Source organism: Oncorhynchus gorbuscha, linkage group LG07, assembly GCF_021184085.1.
Source record: "Oncorhynchus gorbuscha isolate QuinsamMale2020 ecotype Even-year linkage group LG07, OgorEven_v1.0, whole genome shotgun sequence".
Taxonomy (NCBI): domain Eukaryota; kingdom Metazoa; phylum Chordata; class Actinopteri; order Salmoniformes; family Salmonidae; genus Oncorhynchus; species Oncorhynchus gorbuscha.
In genome coordinates this window covers 50,840,770-50,853,549 of record NC_060179.1, presented here as the reverse complement: position 1 = coordinate 50,853,549, position 12,780 = coordinate 50,840,770, and the positions used below count along the sequence as shown (strand labels likewise).

Genomic DNA, 12,780 nt, shown 5'->3' with positions numbered 1-12,780 from the left:
GAATGAACTGTTTTGCTGCCGGACAAGGTTCCGTTGATAGCCAGGTGTAGCAGTGGTAAGTTGTTGGGACACTGCAGTTGGGACAGTAGGCCCTAACAGTTTGTGGGTACTGTTTGTCACCGTTATAGTGCAGTTCATGTATTTTTTAGTGTTGTGGATTTGCTGGCATGCATAAAAATAAAAAATTGGGGGGGGGGGGGGGGGGGGCGTTGCCCCACCAATATCTACATGCCAAACTCACAACTGCACAGCATCATCTAGATAGGTGTGCAACGAAGGTTCAACATTCACCTTCTGCTACCATTTTTGTCAAGCTGTCTACACATGTAGTTTAATGCATACGTTCACATAAATCCTACATATGTACCACAGAACGCACTGCAACTGCAACGCTGCAAGACAAACGCAGTGTTCCACTGGAAACGAATGTACTTCTGGTGTAATGACACTGTCGGTGTGATCGAGGCGTTATTGCATTTTGGTAAACCAGAAGTACATTCATTTCCAATGGAACACTGCATTTGCTTTGCAGCATTGCAGAAGCAGTTGCAATGCGTTCTGTGTGGTGCATACGTTGGATTTATGTGAACGTATGCGTCAAACCGTATGCGTAGACGACTTGATAGAAAATGGTAGCAGAAAGTGAATGTTGAACTTTTGCAAACATACAGATGATGCTGCGTACCATTTTGCGCAATGACGCTGTAGGTGTGATTTGAGGCCTTACTGGGGAACCTATTGGTTGTGCGTGTACATAGTACGGGTTGTTGTTTTGACAGTTGAAAAGGTCTGTATCCAAATCAGACTTTAGTAACCACACTGTGAGCCTGTTACAAGACATAAATTAATACGGATTTGAAAAATATCGACTTTGTTCGATCAGATGTGTTAAATGTGCCCATTCCAGCATCCCATTGACCTCTTTACCACATCTATTGGCTACAAAAACAAAGCTTTGTAGTCTTCATTTAAGGTTAAGCATAAGGTTAGCAATGTGGTTAAGGTTAGGTATTAAATTAGATTTTAAGAAGAAAAATTGTAGAAATGGGCAGGGTTTAGCCATAATTATGACTTGGTGGCTGTGTTAACTACATAACACTGCACAAATACCTGAGCAATAAGTAGCACACAATGTCAGACAACTAGGGTAAACCATGCTGACAAAATAGTAATGTGACGTGATCCATTTAAGGCAAAATTGTGTCAATTTACTGAATCAATTTATTCCAACATTCAAAATCGCTAATCTTGAGTCCTTCCACATTACAGAAATATTTATTCAGTTCAGTGCTCATCCCACCTGCAGTAAATGCAAACTACAGTACAAAAGTACACGAGAGACCTCTAGGGGATGGGAAAAAACAGTGCAGCATTTTTTTTTAAAGCTGGACTCTCCTCTGTACATTTGGTCAAGGGCAGAAGTACAATCTTGCTTTTGTTGTCAAATCTACATTTGATTTGACCCCCCAAAAAATATGCTAGCTCGTCGAGGGAAATTACTGATCTTGGAAACAGGAGACTTAAGCTTTCCTCAAATTTCAAGTTTGGCTAGAAGGAAATACCAAAGAAATGAACATGCAACATATTATTTTTTGAACAAATAAGTCCAGTTTTTATTATTATGGTTGTTAATGCAGCAGTGGCTCTTCCATCTGAACATTGATAAATAAAACACTGACAAAAAATGTTTTTGTTAAGGTTTCCTCAAGACACTGTGAAAGAAATAACCAAATTATCATTCCACACATTTTATATTTTCCTTGACCAATGTCCATACTCAATAGAATGTTTTTCCTCTTTAAAAAAAGTAATCCAACAAGAACCTGAAGGGTGGCAGCGTTCTCCCCTGTCCATGCCCCTCAGGAGTAACTTGATGTTTTGCTGCCGACATCGTCCTCCTGCGTTCCCATACTCTGAAACATACAGTGTGATACAAACCATTAGCAATCATTTTAAAACTAACTGAAAGACCAGGGGTTTCATATAAATAAATAAAAATACCAACAAATACTCAACCAACTAAACTGTGAAAATACTCCTCTTGGAAAACCACTAGAGGAGCCTAAAGAATTTAATTGTTGCTTCCTACCTTCTGAACAAACTGCGGGTTTACTGTGATTTCTTGATCCATGGACTTTAGTTTCTCATCCAGCTCTATACACTTCAACATCTGTGAAGGACACAAAACAAGGCATTTACTTCACTAAAACAGTGCCAAATGATATTCAAATAATTGTTGTCACTTCATTGCACCCCAATAGTAATTTCCATATAAGGATAGATAATCAAATACTGCCATTCTCTTACCTCTTGGTCAATTTTGTGAAGCATTGCGGGGTTGTTGTATTTCTCTGGGTTGTCATGGAAACAGACCATGCCATCCTTTTGGTTGATACTGGCATATATCTCACCATCTTCAATCTGTAAGGAACAGAAAGGTCATTAATGAACAAATCAATGTTAGATCTAGCCCTCTTTGAAGTGAACGCCATTTTCTTTGATACATTCAAAATTGAGTGTTCCCAGAGTACTGAGATAAAGCGTGTCTATCCTCCTGCGGTCACGTTGGCTTACCATGTGCAAGACATACTTCTCCGCCTCCTGGGGCCCTGACAGCTGCACTCGACTTGCCATGTCTTGCAAGGACAGCGTCAGGAAAGTCTGCAAAGAAAGAAGGGTGGTCATGATACATTGCCTTTCTGACCATTTGCTTTAAATACTTTGTTTACACCCTGGTAACAGGGTGAAGATAGGGACGAAGAAGTTAGATTTGAGGTGAAGGACGGGAGGTATATTTTGAATATAGTCGAGGTAAGTGCAGATGGAGATATATTAAGAATGAGAATGGTGTATTGGGGGTAACCGAGATGAGCGAGGACTATTGATAGACATATTAGGAGGTATATGTGAGGTGAGGGGTCGTATTTGAGGTGAAGAAGATATGATCTGAAGGGGAAGGAAGTATACCTTTGTTAGCCTCTGGATGTTCTTCTTGTAGAGGGAGGACAGGCACTGCTTGACCAGCCCTGTGTTGTTGTCGCGTGTGAAGGTCTCACTGTGTTTATTCACCTGGGAGCGCAGTTCTGCTGGGTTGTTGGTGGCGTACACCTGAGCAAGCTCATGGTACGCGTTGCTGAGAGGCTGCAGAAACAAAAAGCAGTAAAATATATGTCATATGTATAGTATGTAGTACAACAGACAATTCAAAATATAATGGCATATTTAAGCCTTAAAGATGCGATATATGGCCCATTTTGGATCTTCATTCTCACCTTTATGAACCTGCCAACTATCTGTGACGTGTACTTGGGGAGCTGCTGCACTTTGCCGTGGAGAATCAGGGAGACCAGGATGTACTTCTTATAGGCCTCCAACATGATGTGACTGACAGCCATGGCTGGAGTGGTTATTGCCTGGTGGAGAAGAGATCACCAGAATATCACAGAAGGGAACAGGAGATGTAAACAAAATACTGCATTGTTGGGAAAGAGTTTCCAAGTAAACATTTCACTGTACTGATTACACCCGTTGTATCCTGTTCATGTGACAAAAAAACCTCTGATTTGATATGTCATTGCCATTACAGATTAAATGTCATCTCAGTGTGTAGTGTACTTGACTACTGTATGCATCAAAATAGTAATTTGACTGTAATTTCAAATGTTATTACAATGAGCAAAGGTTTTACTAGTAGTATGCTAAATCAATTCACTTTTGATAACAGGAACACTAGGTCACATCTAAAACAGCTTTAGCACACACATTTTAGGTTCTCAAATAAGCCATTACCTGTTCATAAAAATACAGTGCTCTTTCAAAGTTCTTCAGACCCGTGTAGATCATGCCTCCGTAATAGTAGTAACATAGAAAGTGCTTTGCGTCGTAGGCGCCATTTTCCTTACAGATGTCCATCATGTCAAGCTCAAGAAATGGGAGGACAGGCTTGAAGCATTTTGCTAACAAGCACAGCTGTGGATGTACACACAAAAATTGTTGAGGGGTCATTCATTCGAAGTCTCGCAGCCAAACGTCAATACATTCCAATAATCATATAAAGTCAAAGATCCTGTTGATACGAATCAGTTTACTCACCTGACACAGGTCTGCATGAACTGAGGTAAGTTGGTTTGTGTTGATTTGCATTTTGTCTATTGCCTGTTTTAGAATGCCGACACCCCTCAATGGCTGTGAAAGAAAGAGATGCATTAAAACCATACGTAACAGAGATAAGAATGTGTCGTAAGCGCACTCCACACAGCTAGCTTGAAATGTTGCCAATAATGCCATCGAAAGCGCTCCTTTTCAGTGGCACAACTGGATAGTACGACGTTGTCAATCAGGGCGATCACTTGATTTGGAAAGGCAGAGGGCCCCAGGTTTGAGGTGTGGTACGGTCAGTTTGCCCTGAGTTGTCGTCAGAGAGGAAGAAAGCTAATCCTGCTAAGCTAGCACATTGGGCTAGGCGATATGGCCAAAATATATCACTATATTTCAATTTCTTTGACAGTATGGCAGTATTTTATGTTTCTGAATAATCCAAGTTTTAAATATGTTTAATGATATATGATTTTATTAGTCACATGCACAGGGCTGCAGATGTACTTGCAGGGTACAGTTAAATTCTAAATTGGGGGTTTTGGGCCTTTCTCCATTCTGATGGTTTTATACTCAACCAAACTCAGACAAAACTGACAGTGAAGTAGTCCAATGTGCAGAACCTTTCATTTAATTTAGCACTATATTAAAATATCATTGACAGTATTGTAAAAACCCATACTGGTATGTTGATTCATGATATATCGCCCAGCCCTAGTTTCACATATCCTTCTTTGAAAAACACCTGCATTACACTTAGATCACGTAGAATGAACCGATATTAATGATGGGGGATCGATAGTTATATATCACAATATTATTTTGGACGATATGATAGTGCCCTCCACTAATATTGGCACCATTTGGTAAATATTAGCAAAACAGGCCGTGAAAAAAAAAAAAAAGTTTATCCTCTTGGTCTTTCATTCAAAATATTCACAAAAATCAAACCTTTAATTAAAGTAAAATCATTTGCAAGAGAAAATACATTCTTATCATGAAACAAATATTTTTCTAAAATATGTGTGTGCACCTCTTCATTCAATACTTCGTGCAACCTCCCTTTACCAAGAAAACAACTCAGTCTTCTCCTATAATGCGTAATGAGGTTGGAGAACACATGGCAAGGGATCTGAGACCATTCCTCCATACAGAATCTCTCCAGATTCCGAGGTCCTTTTCAAATCATCCCACAGGTTTTCTATTGGGTTTAGGTCAGGGGGCTGGGATGGCAAAACCTTGATTCTGTAGTCAGTGAAACATTTTTGTGTTGATTTTGAGGTGTGCTTTGGATCATTGTCCTGCTGGAAGTTCCAACCACGGCCCAGTTTAAGCTTCCTAGCAGAGGCAGTTTGGTATTGATATCATAGAGTCCATGATACCATGTATCCTAACAAGTTGTCCAGGGCATTTGGAGAAAAACAGCCCCACGACATCAAAGATCCACCAATGTGGCAGGGCTTGAAAACTATTAGACTACAAAGGGAAACCCAGATGCGAGCTGCCCAGTGACGCGAGCCTACCATACGAGCTAACTGCCTTTAATGCTAGCTTCGAGGCAAGCAACACTGAATCATGCAATGAGAGCACCAGCTGTTCCGGACGACTGTGTGATAACGCTCACGGTAGCCAATGTGAACAAAACCTTTAAACAAGTCAACATTCACAAAGTCGCTGGGCCAGACGGATTACCAGGACATGTACTCAAAGCATGCACAGACCAACTATCAAGTGTCTTCACTGACATTTTCAACCTCTCCCTGACCGAGTCTGTAATACATACATGTTTCAAGCAGACCACCATAGTCCCTGTGCCCAAGGAAGCGAAGGTAACCTGCCTAAATGATTACCGCCTCGTGGCACTCACGTAGCCATGAAGTGCTTTGAAAGGCTGGTCATGGCTCACATCAACAGCATCCCCCCGGACAACCTAGACCAACTCCAATTCACATACCGCCCCAACAGATCCAAAGATGAGGCAATCACTATTGCACTCTACACTGCCCTTTCCCACCTGGACAAAAGGAACACCTATGTGAGAATGCTGTTCAATTGACTACAACTCAGCGTTCAACAATATAGTGACCATGAAGCTCATCACTAAGCTAAGGACTCTGGGACAAAACACCTCCCTCTGAAACTGGATCCTGGACTTCCTGACGGGACGTCCCCAGGTGGTAAGAGTAGGCAACAATACGTCTGCCACGCTGATCCTTAACACTGTGGCCCCTCAGGGTTGTGTACTTAGTCCCCTCCTGTATTCCCTGTTCACCCATGACTGCGTGGCCAAACACGACTCCAATACCATCATTAAGTTTGCTGACGACACAACAGTGGTAGGGCTGATCACCGACAACAATGAGACGGCCTATAGGGAGGTCAGAGAACTGTCAGTGTGGTGCCAGGACAATAACATCTCCCTCAATGTGAGCAAGACAAAGGAGCTGATAGTGGACTACAGGAAAAGGCGGGCCGAATTGGCCCCCATTAACTTATTGGTGACAGGGGGGCAGTATTGAGTAGCTTGGATGAATAAGGTGCCCAGAGTAAACTGCCTGCTACTCTGTCCCAGATGCTAATACATGCATATTATTATTAGTATTGGATAGAAAACACTCTGAAGTTTCTAAAACTGTTTGAATGATGTCTGTGAGTATAACAGAACTCATATGACAGGCGAAAACCTGAGACAAATCCAACCAGGAAGTGGAAAATCTTGAGGTTTGTAGTTTTTCAACTCTTTGCCATTCCAATATACAGTGTAAATGGGGTCATATTGCACTTCCCAAGCCTTCCACTAGATGTCAACAGTCTTTAGAACTTAGTTTGGGGCTTCCACTGTGAAGTGGAGGGGAATGAGTCAGGTGTCTGGCAGAGTGCCACAGGCTCTGACGCACGGTCACGGGAGTTAGCTCTCGTGCCATTGCTTTTCTACAGACATAGGAATTCTCCGGTTGGAAAATTATTGAAGATTTATATTAAAAACATTCTAAAGATTGATTCTATACGTAGTTTGACAAGTTTCTACGGGCTGTAACTGAACTTTTTGAACTTTTGGTCCGACGTTCGGCTGGACCTTGAACGAACGTTTGGATTTGTTTACCAAACGCCCTAACAAAAGAAGCTATTTGGACATAAATGAACCTTATCGAACAAATCAAACATTCATTGTGGAACTGGGATTCCTGGGAGTGCATTCTGATGAAGATCAAAGGTAAGTGAATATTTATAATGCTATTTCTGACTAATGTTGACTACACAATATGGCAGATATCTTTTTGGCTGCTTTGTTGTCTGAACGCTGTCCTTAGATTATTGCATTGTTTTCTTTTTTTTTTTTAAAAATCTGACAGCGGTTGTATTAAGGAGAAGTATATCTCTAATTCCATGTATAACACTTGTATTTTCATCAACATTTATGGTGAGTATTTCTGTAAATTTATGCGGCTCTCTGCAAAATCACTGCATGTTTTAGAGCTACTGAAAGATTTGTATATAAATATGCACTTTATCAAACAAAACATACATGGATTGTGTAACAAGTCCTATGAGTGTCATCTGATGAAGATCAAAGGTTAGTGATTAATTTGATCTATTTGTGCTTTTTGTGACTCCTCTCTTTGGCTGGAAAAATGGCTGTGTTTTTCTGTGAGTTGGTGGTGACCTAACATAATCGTTTGTGGTGCTTTCGCTGGAAAGCCTTTTTGAAATCAGACACTGTGGCTGGATTAACGAGAATGGTGTAAAATACTTGTATGCTTGAAGAATTTTAATTATGAGATTTTTGTTGTTTTGAATTTGGTGCCCTGCACTTTCACTGGCTGTTGGCGAGGTGGGAAGCTCACGTCCCACATATCCCAGAGAGGTTAACATCAACAGGGGCTGTAGTGGAGCAGGTTGAGAGTATCAAATTCCTTGGTCTCCACATCACCAACGAACTATCATGGTCCAAACATACCAAGACAGTCGTGAAGAGGGCACAACAAAAACTTTTCCCCCCTCAGGAGACTGAAAAGATTTGGCATGGGCCCCTAGATCCTCAAAAGGTTCTACAGCTGCACCATCGAGAGCATCCTGACCGGTTGCATCACCGCCTGGTATGGCAACTGCTCGGCATCTGACCGTAAGGCGCTACAGAGGGTAGTGCGAACACTGCAGTATATTACCGGGACCAAGCTTCCTGCCACCCAGGACCTATATAATAGGCAGTGTCAGAGGAAAGCCCATAACATTGTCAGAGACTCCAGTCACCTAAGTTACAGACTGTTTTCTCTGCTACTGCACGGCAAGCGGTACCGGAGCGCCAAGTCTAGGACCAAAAGGCTCCTCAACAGCTTCTACCCCGAAGACATTAGACTGCTGAACAATTCATAAAAATCGCCACCAGACAATTTACATTGACACCACCCCTCATGTACACGGCTGCTACTCGCTGTTTGCTTGTTACCTATGCATAGTCACTTCGCCCCCACCAACATGAACAGATTACCTCAACTAGCCTGTACCCCTTCACACTGACTTGGTACCGGTGCCCCCTGTATATAGCCTCGTTTTTCTTATTGTGTTACTTTTTATTTTAGACTACTTGGTAAATACCTTATTGAACTGCACTGTTGGTTTGTAAATAAGCATTTCACGGTAAAGTCTACACTTGTTGTATTCGGCTCATGTGGCAAATAAAGTTTGATTTGACACTTCACAGTGGGGATGAGGTACGTGTTCCTAATCACTCAGGTGAACTTAAACACGTAAAATATGAATGGGAGTATACTTCAGTTAGATTTTACTCATAAGAATTTCTAGGGGTGCCAATAAATGTGTTTCAGAGATGTTTCAAAGAAAAATATTAATGTCACTTTTTTTCTTCTTCAATCATTTTACCTGAAGGTTCCATGTTTGTAAATATTTTGAATGAAAAACCAAGAGGATAAACAGCAAAGAAATGTTTTCCACAGCCCGTTTTGCTCATATTTACCAAGGGTGCCACAAAATTAGCATAGAGGGCACTGTATATTGATTGATACTTTGACTCCAAGTATCGATTTGTAAAAATAAAAAAGCAGGTTTGGTAGTGTGCACTAGGTCGGCTGCACCTATGCCAAAACTCCGGTATATTTCATCCTATGGCATGTTCGCCATCTTTTTAAATAGTGAGCCAACATGTTTTTAGCATTGTTATTTCCATGACTGATCAAAATAAACTCTCATACCTCTCTGCAGTCATGCCTCTCTGCAGCAGAATATAGTGAGCAATATGTTTGGAACATCAAATCAGAATATATATTGCATTGTCACCTAAGTATTGTGATAATATCGTATCGTGAGGTCCATGAAAATTCCCAGCCCTATTCAATATGCATTCTCATGGGTTGGCTTTTTGTTTTTGAATGATGTAGAATAGTAATACTATAATCTGGGTCTGATCTTGTAAAAACACAAGTCATTTCTTTAAATAGAGCATGTAAATGTGTTAATAGACAAGTAAGCTCATGCATTAGCTCTTCTGGTTTAAATGTTTTGCCCCCGTTTGGCAAGTCTTACCTGTTTCCGTTCTACAAGGGCATTTGTCAACTGATGGCAGAGGCCGGCAACTGTGAAGAGAAATAATAAAAGTAGTAAGTAGGTTTAACAGGTTCAATCAAGCTAAACTAATTTTGCCCTGAACATTTGACCTTGAACATTCTCCACATTCCTTAGGATTTGACTCTAATAATTGTAAACCATTCCTCTGAAACTCAGTTGAATCCAAGGCTTCTAAAAACCAAAAGTTATTTCAGTAAAGACTTACAAGTGTCTGTTGCATATCGGATGTGCTCCCCATTGCAGGTACTGATGAAGAGCTGGACTTGGGAAAAGAGCGTCTCAAAGTCAGGGATGTTTGGCATGGAGAACTTCACAAACCTGTATGAAGGGAAAGTGAAAACCGGCAGTGAGCACACAAGGAAAACATTTTGACACAGTACATGAAAACAAAAAAGATTGTAGGCTGTGTAAGACAGTTTCAACAGGCACATAATTTAATTTGAACACCAGGGGTAGAAACCTTGATCTGTGTGATATACTTTTGAGTCATGAGCCCCGAATGCATAGGAAAATGACTCGAAGTCATAGCCTAGATCAGTGATTTACTTATACTCATTTATCAGTGATTAAAGGACTGCAGAGGAGAGCAGGCTACTCACAGCACAGCCAGGACGCCCAGGGAGTGCTCCTGGATGTCCAAGGCCCCCAGTACAGTGTCCAGGTGGGACAGGTTCTTGGCCAACAGCTCCCCGCTCTTGTTGATCAGTTCACACAGCTGTGTCATCTGACCTGAGATGCAACAGTTAAGACAATTGGTAAACAAACAATGCAGCCCTTGATAGTCAAGCTATAGTCAAGCTATAGTCAAGCTATCAAGGGCTGGTTGAAGAGAAGTACAGGTCCATATCAGATAACAGTTCATGTGTTATGTTGTTGAGTATTTAACCTACATTGAATTTTTATTTTACCTTTATTTAACTAGGGAAGTCAGTTAAGAACAAATTCTTATTTTCAATGACAGTTCACACCCATCTAACCCAGAGATGACAGCATATGTCAGTCATAACTAAATATTTCATTATGTTGCTCCATTTAATGCGTATTTCTAACGATATTGTAATGCAGGCTACAAAAACTCTGTACCAAAAACTAACCAGAATGTCAACTGAATACACCTGCATATGTAAATAATAATTAAGTAATAAAACATTTTTAAAACATTGGGTGCCACGAAGAACATTGAGCATGTTTTTAGAATGAAACGCGGTCCAGCTGCATTGTTCATATTCTTTGCAGTTACTGTAAAATATATCGGCCGGTCAAGTGTCCTGTCAAGGCCTGCACTGGTTACATTAGCTATGAAAGTAACGCATATTGCGTTACAGATGGGACTGTCGACCAATAACAGTTGACAATGGCGCTCTGCAACCAATCGCGCCTACTTAGGGCGGAACTACCGGTAAGCATTCCACTGAAATATTTTCTCGAACAAAAACAAAGTTAGATTTTAAAACACGTATTCGTTTACTATGTTGTTATTTGTACGCTTTAGGTGTCCAGGGGTAAAAACACATCTTTCTGAACTACTTTTTTGAGGCCTCATTCCCAAAAACAATAAATTTAGGGCTGTGTTTACATGATAAAGCAAAAAGGAGGATCTAGCTATCCAGTTTGGCTAGCTAGCTATGCTATCAGCACAGCAAAGCAAAGCATTGCTTAGCATTGGCTAATAGTTCCAGCTCGTCTGAGAACTAAAACATGTTTATTGTCCATACCTTGAGCGGAGAGCTGCCGCACATTGTTCACGAACTGCTCCAAGGCTGAAGCCATTGTTATATATGTCCAAAGTGGTAGCAATTCAGACTGTTTTTCATTCAGATGTCAGAAACAACTCCGTCCGGACTGAGACAGGGGGCCACACAGCCGCCACTGAGAGAAAAGTATCGCGAGACCTTAGTAAGAACAGACGGGAAACAACGAGATTTACAGTTGGAACTTTAGGCTCTTAAAGGAACAGGCATAGGGTTTTGCTAAATATTCATTTCAGGAACCTTGTTATTGCTGTTTGCTACCATTTATTTGCCACTTTTCTCTAAACGTAATCCCCCTGAAAACATCTTGTGATTGTTGTTCTTTGCTATCATTATTTGTTATAATTGGGAATTTGGCTCCCTTATTATAAAAGGTGGCTCACTTTTTCCCTCACAGCCAAGTAAACACAGGAAGGGCAGTGCAGATGCTACCGGGTTGCAGGCAAAGATATTATAAAGTTGGAGATTTCCCACACAACTACAGCCCTGGAGGGCCAGAGTGCGGTACTGTTTTTCATAGTTTCCTTCTAATTGGACTGATTCAGATCTAGATGGGGACACCTGTAACACAAGGGGAATTGGATAGCTCTGCACCTACATTTTAAAATGTGCGTACAAGATCCCCGCTCAACAATGCGACATAATAAGAATAGGAGAAAGTTAAACGTCAATAAATAATACATGGATTATAATGTACAGACTTTTATCCTTTTTCCAGGTGTGATTTGGCAAACAAAATTATTGGGGGCCCCTACAAGGGGACACTCAACACCTCCCTGAAGCTTACCAATGAACCAGAGGCCACCCCTGCTTCCTACCCAGTACCACAGACAGTTATCAAACCATACAGTAGGCCAGCACACTCCACTCTCCTACCTGTAGCTGCCTGATACTGCTTCTCAGGATGTCTTCATTGTTCTGGTGCCTCATTGGATCGGTCTTGCAATTGACTACAGCTGCTTAGTCTTGCTTGCCAGACTCATGGTTGGCACTAATAGACTCATGGTTGACCATTAATAGATGCTAACTGATTTAGCGCCCATTAACGATAGTATCTTCTGTTCGGGGGCGTTTTGTTAAGACCCCCGACACTTGTTCTGAACGTTAAAATGCATCGCTTGTGGTATGGTTTTGGAAACATAAGGAATATGTCTTTCATATCAGCAACAAATAATAATTTTAAAAAGGTTAAATTACTACACAACTTTTATAGGGTTAGCTTAAGTGTTCCCACACAGCCATATCTCCATATTACATCACTTGGAAGAAAGACTGAAGAAATAGGTGGCCAGCCACCTGTACTAATTAGCTATCTAGCATGCTCAGAACACTTGTGTGTAAGCGTAAATGG

General features: G+C 41.0%; 1 protein-coding gene across 1 annotated transcript; it reads right to left on the bottom strand.

The window, feature by feature from the left end:
- Window positions 1–1,585: 1,585 nt before the first annotated feature.
- On the bottom strand, window positions 1,586–11,569 carry LOC124039256 (COP9 signalosome complex subunit 3). Its single transcript, XM_046355177.1, has 12 exons — window positions 11,394–11,569; window positions 10,278–10,407; window positions 9,884–9,996; window positions 9,637–9,686; window positions 4,093–4,185; window positions 3,790–3,969; window positions 3,273–3,413; window positions 2,968–3,141; window positions 2,575–2,661; window positions 2,308–2,421; window positions 2,090–2,170; window positions 1,586–1,913 (listed from the first exon to the last, which is right to left on the bottom strand). The coding sequence occupies exons 1-12, from the start codon at window positions 11,446–11,448 to the stop codon at window positions 1,860–1,862; spliced, it is 1,272 nt and encodes a 423-aa protein (XP_046211133.1). The 5' UTR covers window positions 11,449–11,569; the 3' UTR covers window positions 1,586–1,859.
- Between the last annotated feature and the right edge of the window lie 1,211 nt (window positions 11,570–12,780).